At 45.5% G+C, this 14,331-nt stretch overlaps 1 protein-coding gene and 1 long non-coding RNA gene across 5 annotated transcripts in view; one reads left to right on the top strand and one right to left on the bottom strand.

The window, feature by feature from the left end:
- FBXW8 (F-box and WD repeat domain containing 8) overlaps positions 1-14,331 on the top strand; it is a 64,239-nt gene that overhangs the window by 2,324 nt on the left and 47,584 nt on the right. For 2 of the 3 annotated variants that reach the window (XM_082202898.1, XM_082202896.1), the window contains exon 2: positions 3,195-3,299. The exons of the other annotated variant lie outside the window; for it this stretch is intronic. In XM_082202898.1, the coding sequence (XP_082059024.1) occupies positions 3,195-3,299 (105 nt within the window). The remainder of the gene's footprint in view (positions 1-3,194; positions 3,300-14,331) is intronic. 3 annotated transcript variants of the gene reach the window in all.
- Positions 4,254-7,339, bottom strand: LOC309520947. 2 transcript variants are annotated; one of them, XR_014214480.1, is made up of 2 exons: positions 7,208-7,339; positions 4,254-5,553 (listed from the first exon to the last, which is right to left on the bottom strand). It is a non-coding gene; the product is annotated as an uncharacterized lncRNA (long non-coding RNA). The 2 variants fall into 2 exon arrangements; XR_014214481.1 differs by having other exon boundaries at positions 4,254-5,240.

Genomic DNA, 14,331 nt, shown 5'->3' with positions numbered 1-14,331 from the left:
AAGAGGCCTCGGATGTGATTCTGGGAAGGTCTCTGTCCTGCTGCTGCCTGTCAACATGGAGCGGCCTTCCCCAATGTGGTGCCCTCTAGAAGCTTTGGACTCCATCAGCCCCAGAAAGAGCCAATGGGTGGACCAATGGTCTGGATAAATAGAAGCCTCTAAGAGGGAAGCCTCTAATAAAACTGCCAGTACATTTGCAAAGCTAAGCAGGGTCTGGTATGGTTTCAAATTGGATGGGGTCTGTGTATTGAGATTCCTGCATTGCAGGGGGTTGGACTAGATGATCCTCAGGGTCCCTTCCAACTTCACAGTTCTATGAGTCTTGTGGGGAAGCATCATAGCTCAGTGGTAGAGTATGTGCATTGCATGCAAAAGGTCCTTTCCCTGCACAATCTTGTCTTAGGCTGTAGAGGCTTTTCTCTTACTGGATTTGGACGAAGAAACAAAAACCAGTACAGGGGTACCTTGGGTTAAGTACTTAATTCGTTCCGGAGGTCCGTTCTTAACCTGAAACTGTTCTTAACCTGAAGCACCACTTTAGCTAATGGGGCCTCCTGCTGCTGCTGCGCCGCCGGAGCCCGATTTCTGTTCTTATCCTGAAGCAAAGTTCTTAACCTGAAGCACTATTTCTGGGTTAGCGGAGTGTGTAACTTGAAGCGTATGTAACCTGAAGCATATGTAACCCGAGGTACCACTGTACACTGCATAAGATAAGTACAACTCCCATAACCCCGACCATTGGCCATGCTTGCTAGGGCTGATGGAAGTTGTTGTTCAACAACACCTGGAGAGTCGTAGGTTATCCACACCTAGCTTAAGAGAACAATTGTGCGGTTGTGGTAATGGGAAATTCTGCAGCAAGTTGAGGCCCTAGGTGGGAGAGGTGTCTCTTTTGCTGTCCCCGCTTTTGGGTTTTAAAAACAGTATTTTCCTTCCATGAACTCCAGTGTAGATACTCCAGGTAAATGCTATGCCGGCCCTAGGGCTGTTGTGGTTTTAGGTCCGCAAGGGAACCCTGCTTAGAATCCCATGGATTTGTGTACACACCATCCTCTGCCCAGTCCGTGGAATAGTGTGGCTGCACGCTTCAATTGACACGAGGGGTGTTGTTGCCAATAGTGGAGTAGCCCTTACACTGCTTCTAACTGCCCCTCAGCTGGCCTTGGGCTGACTTTACAGTCTTGTAAAGTACAGTGTGGTGGTTGGATTTACGTTACTTAAAGATTTAGGGTTCTTTCCAGCTAAACCAGTGTGCATGTGAAATGACTTACATGAGTGCAATGGACCTCTCCAACATGTTTTGTGAGTCCCCCCCCCCCCCATTCCTGCAGAGAAGATTTGGAGATGGGTGTGTGTGTGTAGAGACAGGAAGTTCAATTGCACTCAAAAGTTGAGCCACACACACACAACTATTTTGTTGGATACAACCCTTATATACCCCCCTTCAGCACAGTGTCCATTGCTACGGTATGCAACAAGAAATTTAAAACTTCTTCCTGCATCTCTGTCTGGCTTGCTAATCTTAAAAACTTTCAGTTAACACAAAGGTTAGAAGAAGCTTGTTCCTCTCCCTTCTGGTTAATTACGTTGTTTTGTTTTGTTTTTTTGTTTTAAAAGCACAGATTAAATTTCTGATGGCAGTAAATTAATCCATTTAGTGAACCAGAGCTCCATTAGCGCACTGGTGTGTAAATGTGTGTCTCCAAGGAGCGGATGGCGATGTTTGTCTTTTGGATTCCTGATAAAAGCTACAGCTAGTTTTGCAAGGGGATCTTTTTCTTTTAATGTGCTCTGTATGCTTTTTGATGATGGGTTATTTCGTACTCAAAACAGCCTGTAAAGGTGAAGAAATAATTGTGCATTACTTTAAGGATTTCTTCCCTCAAATTGAAGGAATAGGATGCTTCATCTAACAGCCTTCTCTGAGGCAGGATGTGTGTTTGGTAGAGGCAGCCTATTTTGAGTAGTCATTTTCTTCTGCCTTCCTGGGCTCCCTTTTGAATCAGGTCCAAGGGCCAAATGAGAAGAAGTAGCCTGTTTCTCTGCTCACTTGTCTTTCCATTTCATGTATGGAGCTGAACAATAATTTTGTGCCAGGAGAGTGATCTTGTTTGGATGCTCACTAAATACGGAGCTGAGCAAACTTCGTTCACTCACACACAACCTCTGTCTTCTTAGCATTACCATATTCAGAAATATCAAGTTACAGTATAGGAAAACTGGTGCTATTAACAGTAATCCTTCTAGTTGGTTAATTGGTTCGGCAGCTTCCAGGCACATGACGTGCGATGCAAATTATTTGCCGTGAGAGTTAATGATAACCAATCAGAGGCAGCTCTGTCAATCCCAGCAGGTATATAAGAGGACGACTAGGCCTGCGGCACTGATAAATGGGTTTGGAACAAATAGGCTTCAAACCTTGTTCAATCCCCAAGTAAAAGGTTCGGTAGCAGTGGGTGGAAAAGAGCTGCTTCCAGGCAGAGCTGTTGAGCTAGGGGGACATATAGGATTGTATCCAAATTAGTTCTACTCAGAGTAGAATCATTGAAATGAATGGACCTTCGTCATGTCCATTAACATCAGTGGGTCCATTCTGAGTACGGCTGGTATTGGGTACAGATGGTATAAGGCAGCTTGTATACCTGGGGGCACCGCATGCTCTTAGACACCCCTCTGGTGGCTGCTGAGCTTTCGTGCCCCTCCCAATTTTTCCTTTTTTTAATGAGGGGTTTTTTTTGGCACTGTTTGAGAATTTGCACAATTTTTTATTAGTGCTTGTTGTTCATGTTGCTGTTGTCTGCTTTTTTTGACTATTTTGTTTTGGTGTGTGCCTTAGTCGAGGCTAGCTTAGGCCTGTTATTTTCAATAAGTCTGCTCTGATTAGCCTTGGTTATAACTCTATGCATGTAGCTGTGTTTGGGATGGTTGCGGGCTCTGTGCCTTGCCAGTTTTCCTTCTGCAAAATAGGTACATTACTGTGCCCACAGCTCCTGGGTCCCCAAAAGTTAAGGGCTCCTATTCTACGCCAGTTCTTTATAAGATTCTTTATCAGAAGGAAGTCTGTGAGCTCGTACATGCAAAAAAGCAGACCAGCAACTTGTGTCTCTTTCCTGTTCCTTCTAGGATGTGGAATAAATAGCAATACAGTATTTTATTTTAACTCCTGTCTCCCACTTCTTCTGACTGCTTTTCAGAATGAAATAAACGAAGTTCCCTTCTTTGACGTTCAGCTGCCCTATGAACTGGCGTTAAAAATATTTCAGTTCCTCGGCAGGACGGAACTGGGGAGATGCGCTCAAGTAAGTCTTTGCCAGGTTTGCTGGTGCTTCTCGCTTCCTTTCTGAATGTACTACTTGGATGTAAACGCCATTGGGATCAGTGGGCTGTGCCAAACTGAGTGGTAATAATGCTCTGTAGTATTATTTATTATTGCAATTTCAAATCTAGTCCTCCATCATGTCTGAGCAGAGAGCAGCCACATCTCTCCGTCTTGCAGGGAAGCTGGAGCACTCTGGCAGCAATTAACACTTTGACAGCCCCCATCTCCCAGCCACTGACACCTTGACTGCTTCTTGACCACTTCCCGAGCTACATGCAGCTCCCAGGATTGGCTGTGGGGTGGGGGGAAGAAACTTTTGAGACCAAAGTGAACCAGATATTGATGGAAAGAGGTGCTAGGTTACAAAAGGAATTGAGAGGCTAGAGAGAAGAAATTTCAGGAACACTCTTTAGAAAGTGATAAAATATTGACATAAAACGTTTAACAGGTTCCCCAAAGCGGTCAATATTGACTCCCTATGAGTGATGGGTCTCTGCTGGGGATGAATAAAGACCTGGCTGGTTGTGTGTGTCAATAATAATAATAATAATAATAATAATAATAATAATAGTTTTATTATTTATGCCCTTCCCATCTGGCTGGGTTTCCATCAAGCATTAAAAACCTCCTGATACAGGGCTGCCTTCAGATGTCTTCTAAAAGTTGTGTAATTCTTTATCTCCATGACATCTGACGGGAGGGTGTTCCACAAGGCAAGCACCACTACCGAGAAGGCCCTCTGCCTGGTTCCCTGTAACTTTGCTTCTCGCAGTGAGGGAATCAGCAGAAGACCTCGGTGTCTGGGCTAAGTGATTGGGGTGGAAATGCTCCTTCAGATATACTGGGATTTAAAAGTCAGCACCAACACTTGGAATTGTGCTCGGAAACATACTTGGAAGGCTTAGGAGTGGGAAATAAGTTTTACAATGCATAGTTTTTCAAAAAGTTCGGAACCTCGCCTCTACATAGTTCCATCTTTATTTCAGACATTGTGATATATCGGTATGTTGCAATGTTTAGCTGGTGATCTATTGTGCTGTTGAAAGCCAGATATCGCCCAGCCTTACTCTATACTTAGTCAGAAGTTTCCGTAATACAACAATGTTCTCAAACCTTGCTGCTTTATTGCTTAAAAAAGGATTGTATACAGGTATTTCTTGACTTTGACATTTTTTAAGAATTTGGGTTGGGATCGATGACTACTTTATAAGCTCATCAAGGGGTCAGTGTATGTGGGCAGTATAGAAACCTCTGACTTCTGCACAGCTGAAATGTAGCCCAATGTACAGAGGTAAAGGTCCCATCTGCCGCTCCAGCCATTTTTGCTTCTGGCCCTCCCCACCTCTGTCATGTTTCCCCGAAGGGTTGCCAACGAGGGAGTGCTGAAAAAGCTCCCTCACCCTGGCTTGCATTAACAGCCTCTTCTGATCAGGAAATCATCTGGGTTTTTTATTGGAAGATTTTCACCCGTTTTTAACTCAGAGTGGTATGCTTTAACTGCAAAGAAACTCCCGAGCAGAAGAAATGGAAAGGATTGAGCAGTTCGCATTGGGGACTTCTAAGCAGGCAATAGAAGTTTATAGTTGTAAGGGTTTTGTTGCGCCGGGTCATTCCTTTCTTTCAAATCACTCTGTTGTAACTTCTGCGATGGAGATTTTACACTGAAATTGTACCCCAAAGTTGCCCAGGCCAGTTGCTTGGTGCAGTAAAGTGGCCTTGACTCTATTCTCCCACTTAAAAGAATATATATTAGGATCTGCTTTTATTATGCTCTCTTCTTGACATTAAGCAAATGGTGGACTTCTGAAGCCATTCTTGAGAAGCAGTCCCAGGATATTTAGGAGGCAGCTGAGCAGCTGAGTTCTGTGCGCTTTACAAGGCTTTTGGAACAAGATGGATGGCCAAAGCTTTTAGTCAGCTTCTAAAGCGATCAAGTAAAAAGCAAAGCCATAAAAAATAAAGACCGTTTTCATTTTCCTCCCGGTGCTTTTGATTTTATTTTTTTGGCTGAATGATGGAAGACCTCTTCTGTTAAATGGAATGCCATGCTGCTTTTCACAGCTGTTCTGTTAGCGTTTGTTATTACTATTATTACCATTATTGTGATTCTTATGGGCGGCAGAGCAGTTTGAGAGTCAGTGAAGTTGCATTGGCTAGTGTGGACTGGCGTCATGAGCAATGTGAACTCGAAAAAATTTGTTTAAGTTGGGTAAGAATAAAAGACCTGGATCCTTCTAAATAAAGTAGGAAAAGGAGATTTAAATTTAATTAATTTAACTTTAACGTTAAAAGATTAGAATGTTGACAGAATTACTAAACTTTGGCAACAAATTGATTTGTCTACTCAGGTCAGAGTCCTAATATGACCAGCAGATGATAATGAAATATGTCAAGGACCAGACATATTTTGACCCAATAAATCATTTTCAGTGATCAGAAGGAAACTATTGTATACAACCTGGTCACAGAAAATTTGTCCACTGGGTTAGACTGTCTAAATGGTTTATACCAAGTTAGGTTACTGTTCCATCTAGCTCAGTATTGCCTACACTGACTGGCAGCGATTCTCCCAGATGCTGAGGATGGAACCTGGGACCTCCTGCATGCGAAGAAGATGCTCTGTCACTGAGCTGTAGCTCTTCCTCATGAAAGTATAAAAGCATTAAATAGCACTCTACTCAAACTTGCTCTGGTTCCCTTTTAGGATTCAGTTAATCACTAAAATAGCTATATATGTGAGATTATATAACACAAATTTCTTGCATATTTGTATTTAGCTCTTGGATATTCTGCTGGTAAGATTCGGTGGAAACCTGGGAAATAACTCACTGACAGTGTTTGAAACTCCCATTGTTGTAGGCACATTTTGGGACAGGGAATTTCATCTGCGTGAGCAGTTTATGAGCTCTAGCCACATTACTGCACCTAAGATTTCAGATTAAAACTGCAGAGTGGAAGGAAAGGAGAACCTTTTTCTGTCCCCCACTTTCAGCTCCTCTCTGAAGTCTGGAGAAGACACCCTCTTAAGAATATTAGGGAGGTGGGCAGGGGAAGGACTAGACCATGTGAAAAATGAACATAAGATTTTAGCTGCAGTTCATTCATTTTCAGCTTTGTTTTCTTGTTATAAAAAAGTGCAACTAGACATTCCGTTGTTGCTCCCGTAACCTAGGTTTCAGCTGCCATTTAGCTCCTAGCTTTCATATATCAGTTTCTAACACTGCTCACACGTTTAATTATTTTTATATTAATAAGATGCTCTTGAGTGGCTCAGCTTAGCTTTCAGCAGACAGGCCTCCCTCTCAATAAAATCAAGGGTGAAATTTCTTTCTCTCTCCCTTTCTCTTTTAGGTAGTGGGGGGAAGTCTTTTTTTCTTTTTCTTTTTAAAAAATCTTTTGGCCTCCAGTTGCTCACCTGTACCCTTAACTCAAGCTGAGCTAGGAAGTTTGAGCTGGAGCCAAATGCTGTGTGTGTTTGCCTGGGCTTTAAATGGGAGCAGCGCTTGTAAAGCAGGAGGCTCGAGATGCTTTTTATTAGCGGTTTCTTGCAGCTGTGCCTCGCTCAGCGAAGCTTTTACTAGGCTTGGCAGTGCCAGTTCCTGGTGCATTAATGGGGGTGCCTGGCCGTAGGGCCCCTCCTTGGAAAAACCCAGGTTTATAAGCCTAGTGGGGCTACAAGTAATCTGATTAAAATCACAGTGGGATAATATTTTTGTTATGCTTTTCCCCCTCCGCGAGTGTTAAAAGGACCTCTTGGAACCTGAGAATCCACTTAGGAGCATCTGTGCTTTCTAAAGCAATGTTTTAACTTAGATTTGGCAGTGGTGCTACAAATGCTTTCTACGTTGGCAAGCCTTGGCTTTTGTTTTCCACCCCTCTCTTCCTTACCTGTCTTCCTTCCTTGCTTGCTTCCTTCCTTCCTTCCTTCCCCACCCCATCCTTACTTTGAAGCTGGCAAAGCTTCATTGTGTTTACTTCTCTCTCTTGTTCAGAAGCCTCACCAATGTCAGCAGCTTGCTTTAGCTAAAATGGAGAGAAAAGTTTAGCATGATTTATTGCTACTTCCATTTATAGACTGCTTTACTGCCTGAAAGACCTCAAAGTGGTTTACGCGCACACTGAGTATCTTTTTTTTTTAAAGTCAAGTGATTTGCATAGCAAAATACTCATACCATATCCAATCCATAACACAAAACAAATAAAATTGGAGAAAAGTACAAGGCAGTATAAATATATAGTTCCAAACAACACAACATAAAATCATTCATCCAGTCTCGCTCACCATCCATTTCACACAACCACTGCAGCCATTCGCTACCTCAAACGTCACCTCTGTCTGCCACTCCTACGTGAACCACTCATATTCAAGAATATTACAACCCACAGGCAAAGGTTCACAGCCAAGTGTACACTCATAAGAGGCATTCCTGATATCTGAAGCAGTACTGGACTCTGGACGATCTCTTACTCCTCCCATTTCTCACCTGAGAGGAGCCCAGATCCCTAGTTGAGAAGGCTCTCTCTCCCTGGAGGGCATAGAGCTATTTCCATCTACTCCCAGAATTATAACATGCACGGAACTGCAAAATCTCAACATTTGATAAAGAAGCAATCAACTAGGGTAGTTTTCTTTCCCTTTGCTAGAGCATTAACTCCTCCTGGCAGCTGTCTTTGCATGTATGCCAATGTCAGGATTATTATTCTTATTATTAATTTTTCTTCCTCTCCTCCTTTCTCCTCCTCCTCTTCATAATACAGTGGTACCTCAGGTTACATACGCTTCAGGTTACACACTCTGCTAACCCAGAAACAGTGCTTCAGGATGAAAACAGAAATCAGGCTCCAGCAGCGCGGCGGCAGCGGGAGGCCCCATTAGCTAAAGTGGTGCTCCGGGTTAAGAACAGTTTCAGGTTAAGTACGGACCTCCGGAACGAATTAAGTACTTAACCTGAGGTACCACTGTAATAAAAATAAAGAATTATTGCATTTATATCCCACATTTTTCTCCAAGGAACTCAAGGTGGTGTACATGGCTTTCCACCTCCTCATTCAGTCCCCCAAACAACCCTGCGGGGTAGTTGTGACTGAGAGCCAGTGAGCAGACATTGATTTTAAAGAGAACAAGAAAGCGGGGGGAAAAAGCATTGTCACCAACTCCTGAGTGCATTGCAGACGTGGTGGAGAAGGTTGGGACAACTGTAGGCATTTTTGGACGATATGGAATATCTAGAGCCATTTAAATCTAACTTTAGTCTGGGCCACGGGACCGAGTTGGTCTTGGTCACTCTGCCTGGAATGGCCTCTATTAATGGGGCAAGCAGGGCTGATCTTGGTCCTTCTCAAGCTTTCTGTGGCTATTTAATATTGTTGACTGCCATATCCTTCTGGACCAACTATGTGGGATGGGATTTGGGGGACCTGTTACTTATATGACCTAGTCCAGAGAGCAGCATTGGGAGAGTGTGGTTTGGGGGGTTTTTTGGTCTCTCGGTATTTATGCTATGGGGTGCCATAGGGCCACTGTGATGTCTTGGGGTTTCTTATGGCACACAGAGAAAAGGAATTAATGGTATAAATCTTCCTATTTCATAAGTTTTCCCTGAAGAGATAACTCTCCCCTTTCCTTTTTTTCTGAAGACTATTCAGTCATTCAAGAAAGGGTCATAACCCATTGGTTTGAGCACCTGCTTTGGATGCTAAAGATCCCAGGTTGAATCCTCATCACCTCCAGTAAGGACTAGGAATGTCCCCTTTCTGCAACCCTTCAGAACCGCTGCTGGTCATCGTTGGCCATGCTGAACTAGCTGGACCAACAGGTTCCTGTGAGCCGCTGAAGCCTGAAGCAATCCAGCCCAGGCACATGGTGGGCAAGGTCCCAGTGATCAATGGGCCTATTGTTGAGTCATGTTAGCTATCCTTACCATCTCTGTGGGCCTTGAAGCTCAACCTGCCAGGGGAAGGCTACAGCTGGATATCAGTCTCCATGGATGGGCGCAGGGAAACCTACTAGGACAATCGATTCTGCAAAGAGAAGACTGTGTGCTTCTTGCATGTAACGATGGGCAATTTCATCACCATTGTTGGCAATTACATCACCCAGTTGCGCAGTTACATCACAGGAGAAGCAGCAGATGAGGAGGAAGCTATGGTACTGCGGGAACAGGAATCGGAGTGGCTGCGGGAGTGGCGGCAAGTGGAGAGGGCGGAGCGGGAGTGGCAGCGGCTGGAGTTTGAGCGGGAGCAGCAGCGGCTGCTGGAGCAGCAGCGGCGGGTGACGCAGCAGCAGCAGCAGGCGTTGCAGCAGCGGCAAAGCCAGGTACAGGAAGAGGAGCAGCGGCAGCAGGAGCTGGCGCGGCAGCAGGAATTCCGCCGGAGGCTGAGCTCCCGGAGGAGCGACCCTGCTCAGGAGGAAGCGATACGCCAGCGGCAATTGCAGCTGGTGGCGCAGCACTGGGACCACTTGGAGGACAAGGACTCCCGCCTGTTCGCCGCGCAAGAGCTGTATCGGCACTCGTTGCAGGACCATCAGGATAATGCCAACCTGCGCGCGGATCGGCGGATGGAGCACGAGCAGCGCCGGCTGCGCCACAGCCTCGACATCGCGCGCCAAGACACGGAGAGGTGGGTGGAGCGGGAGCAGCAGCGGGTGGAAGCGGCCCTCAGCCATCAGCAGCAGCTGGCTATGCTACACGATCCACATGGCTTCTATCAACCCTTCTAACTCAGCGATACACCGCAAAGCATCGCCGGCAGGGGGTTGCATCCATGATATTCCTAGTCGTCCTGGGTGCTGCGTCGGCTGCAGTTGCATTGAGGGTAGTGGAGACCGAATGGCCATTTGTATCACCCAGATGAGCAGCAGGCCATCCTGGAAGGAAGATGATCACCACCGCTAATCAGAGGGTGCTTCTGGGAGAACCGCGATGCACATGTTGAAACTCCATTGAGGAAGGAACTAACTCTCCGTGATACTGCCTTTTGGAACCTTGCCTGATAGGACTTGGGACTGGGAATTCCTTTAGCCGTCACCCCTTTGAGACTGAATTAGAGGAGTGAAGCTCATGTGGCCCACCATTCCTTCCTGTCTTCTTCCCAGTGTTCTGCGCCCCTCCCGTCACTTGCCATGTATCCTGTGACCTCATAAAAGCACACGGAACGGGCACGACGTCCATTTATCCACCTTGGATGATGAGGATTTATTCATCGGCCGCTTCTTGGCCCCCACAAGGCCCTCAAAAGTGGTGAACCCTTAAAGCAAAGTATACAATAAAGTACAATTAAACAAGCAAAGCAAAGTAAGCGATAGAATGCAGTGAAATGATATAGGTCAGCTGGCTAGCAAAACAGTGTAAGGCAGCACAGTGGAAGTGCAGAAAAGTTGGGCCTTCCCAAGCTAGAAGGCAAGTGTGACCTCAACAAGCATACATCCCTCATGCTTGAAAGCTAGTAGCACCCCAGGACAGGGGTTGCTATCGGAGCCAGTGTGGTGTAGTGGTTAAGAGCGGTGGTCTCGTAATCTGGGGAACCGGGTTCGCTTCCCCACTCCTCCACATGCAGCTGCTGGGTGACCTTGGGCTAGTCACACTTCTCTGAAGTCTCTCAGCCCCACTCATCTCACAGAGTGTTTGTTGTGGGGGAGGAGGGGAAAGGAGATTGTTAGCCGCTTTGAGACTCCGTAGGGTAGTGATAAAGTGGGATATCGAATCCAAACTCTTCTCTTCTTCTGTGAGATTCCAACACCCACCAGCTCAATCCAGCATGGCCAAAGGTCAGGGTTGAGAAGGGGAGTTTCAGGTTCTACAACCACTGCCTTAAGATGTCCTCTGAGTGCCCAAAGGAATCTGAGCTTAGCTTAAAACAGTGGTTCCCAAAAATCCCTGCTCCCAGTGGGAGACCTGAAAATTGCAGATTTCCTTGGCTTGCCCCACTTCGTGATTTTTCTGCATGTCGAAGCAATTGTAAGGCGCTGTGCTAGTTGCCGTGCGATTTTTAATCATACTTTTCTTGCTGTTTTTATTTTTTCTGTTGTATTTTATTGCATTAGAATTCGCCTTCCGCAGAATTCAGATTGTCAAACAGTAAAATGCAATGTAAGAAATATATTTGAATATAAGCCGGAATTTTAAACATGCAGTTAAAAACCAGTGTATTTAATGCAGACATGGCACAGCCCACCAAATTGAAGTTCATGGACCACGGTTTGGGACCCCCTGGCCTGCAACATCTGGCCTTCTCCATGAGAGATTGCATCATGATTTTGGGAGTGCTTCCCCCCCTTTACTTAGTTTTATGATTAGTGTCATGAACGGAGCCTTAAACGGCTCAGAATGTCAATACCTCAAGGACCCCATACGAATCGACCCGAACCCTGCAATCATCATTTGAGGCTGTTATTCATGTGCTCCCTCTACGAGAGGTCCAGAGGGTAGCAGCATGATAGCGAGTCTTCTCTGCGGTGAGATTTCTTGTTGCCTTTTGCATGTATTTGGGGCTCAGAGCAGCAGGAACAGGCCCACATTAATCTCTCCTGCTGATGGAGAAGGGCCGTAGCTCAGTGACAGAACATCTGCTTTGAATGTAGAAGACCCCAGGTTCAATCCCCAGTATCTCCAAGGTGGGGCCGGGAGGGAGCCTTGTCTGAAACCCTGGAAAGCCCCTGCCTGCCTGTGTTGACAGTGCTGAGTTAGCTGGACCCATAGTCTGAATCTTAAGTATAAGGCAATTTTCTATCATCCTGAAAACCAGAGTGGGCCGAAACATGGCAGTAAAACTGGGCAATTTAAAACAGAAAACACACACACATGGTGGAAAAACCATAAGACAAATCAGCCTGTCAGGCAAAAGGCCTGTCTGAATCATATCTGGTTTTTAAAAAAAAGACATTTACTTGTTCTTTGGAAGGTTTCCAGAGAGGGTTAGACAAGGCCTTGTCTCAGAAAAGGAACTCCAAAGCACAGGAGCAGTCAGTGAGAAGTTATTCTTTGCTTCCCCCCGCAGGTGTGCATCATGTTCCTTAAACCCTGGGTAGCCACCATCCAGATATTTCTGGAGTGCAGCTCCCATGACCTCTGACCCTTGGCTGTGTTGGCTGAGGCTGATGGGAACCCTAGTATAGAAAGACCTGGAGCGTGACACGCCAGCTAGATTAAATGCCCCCCCCCCGGTCTGATTCAGCAGAGCATTTGTGTTTTTCATATCTCTACAGCATGGGTAGGCAAACTAAGGCCCGGGGGACAGATCCGGCCCAATCACCTTCTAAATCCAGCCCGCAGATGGTCCAGGAATCAGCGTGTTTTTACAGGAGTAGAATGTGTCGGAGTAGAATCTCTGGGTTGTTTGTGGGGCCTGACTGGTGTTTTCACATGAGTAGAATGTGTCCTTTTATTTAAAATGCATCTCTGGGTTATTTGTGGGGCATAGGAATTCGTTCATCCTCTCCCCCCCAATATAGTCTGCCCCCCCCACAAGGTCTGAGGGACAGTGGACCTGCCCCCTGCTGCAAAAGTTTGCTGACCCCTGCTCTACAGCATATGACATGACTCAGAGAGAAAGAGAGAGCAGGCACTGAGCTGCAATTTAACTAAAGTGGCCGATAAGCCGACGTGAAGGTTTATTCTGGGGGAATAACAGCAGAGAGGAACAAAGGGACCTTATGCTGCCTTCTGTATAGACCTCCCTGAATGTTAAGGTGGGGGTGGGGTACTGTTCTTAGGTGACACATAGCAGGGCCTTCTCTGTGTTGGTATCCTGTTTATTGAACTCTCTCCCTTTGGAGGTGTCTCTGGTACCATCATTTTACTTATTTCAACCATTGGGCAGGATGCATCTCTTCACCCAGGTTTTGAGGAGCCAATGAATTATTTTAGATTGGGTTTTGTGCGTCTTCTCCCTTCCCCCCCTTTTTTGCGCTGTCATAATCTTTATGCTATAATTGTACTTTTAAGCCAAGAGTCCTCAACCTTTTCAGACAGGTGACCCACCTTTAGCCCAAACATGCATTTGGGAATTAATTTTACACTGTATAGTTCTACTGCAGTAATGTTGCTGCTCTGTCCCCCTGGAGGGTCTCTACCCCACTGGCTTAGGTCTGATGGTCAGGGTAGAAAAGGAATCGGAATTGGAGGGAAAGGAGAGCAAGTTCGTTTTCCAGTAGCATCAAGAGCTGCAATGAATAGGCGTTGGAAGGGTCAAGATCTACACAAAATCTTTATTGAACCACTTTTATTAAATCTGCCAGAATGATCAGGTGCATCTATCACTCTCAGTGTTGCCAAGCAAAACCCACCAAGAACTGACCCCAGACACTTTGTAATTTTCCTCTTTGGAGTTTGTGACATGACTACAACTTTTAAGATGTTGGTGCCCTTGTTACTCTGTGCTACTTTTATTTATTGTTTTCAACGCTACTAGACCCATCTGGACAACATGTTCCATACACTTCTTATTTTGCTTCTTTAATTCTGGTCATGATCAATAAAGATTTGATTTGATGTGCTTTGGAAGGATTTCCAGTAAATGACCTTGCACCTTGGTACCAAAAGATGGTGCGTTGCTTTATTAGACAAGCTCACACAAGGAGTGAGACTTGCTGGATGTGTTTGCAGCTGTATCCCCTTGTTTTACTGAGTATGCAGGAGTTAAGTGCGCCTGACTATCCCTCGCCTGCAGCATATTCTCATTTGTAGTTTCAGTAAAAAACTTTTGGTTTGGGAGGGAGCAACAAGTCAGCCCAGAACCTGTAAGGAAGCGGCTTATTAATTTGAAACTGCCAGTAAACAAGTTTGTATTTACCTGTCTCTTCCATTCTTCCAATTGACTGTGGAACAATCCTAACAATCCTTGAGTCTGCTTTCTAAGAACATAAGAAGAGCCTGCTGGATCAGGCCAATGGCCATCCTAGTCCAGCATCCTGTTCTTACAGTGGCGAACCAGATGCCTATAGGAAACCTGTAGGCAGGATCTGAGCATGACAGCAACTCTCCCGTCTCAGGTGGGGAAGAGAGACCATTATA

Source organism: Podarcis vaucheri, assembly GCF_965113315.1.
Source record: "Podarcis vaucheri genome assembly, chromosome: 16".
Taxonomy (NCBI): Eukaryota; Metazoa; Chordata; class Lepidosauria; order Squamata; family Lacertidae; genus Podarcis; species Podarcis vaucheri.
Note: the sequence above shows the minus strand (reverse complement) of the source record. Positions and strands in the feature narration are given on the sequence as shown.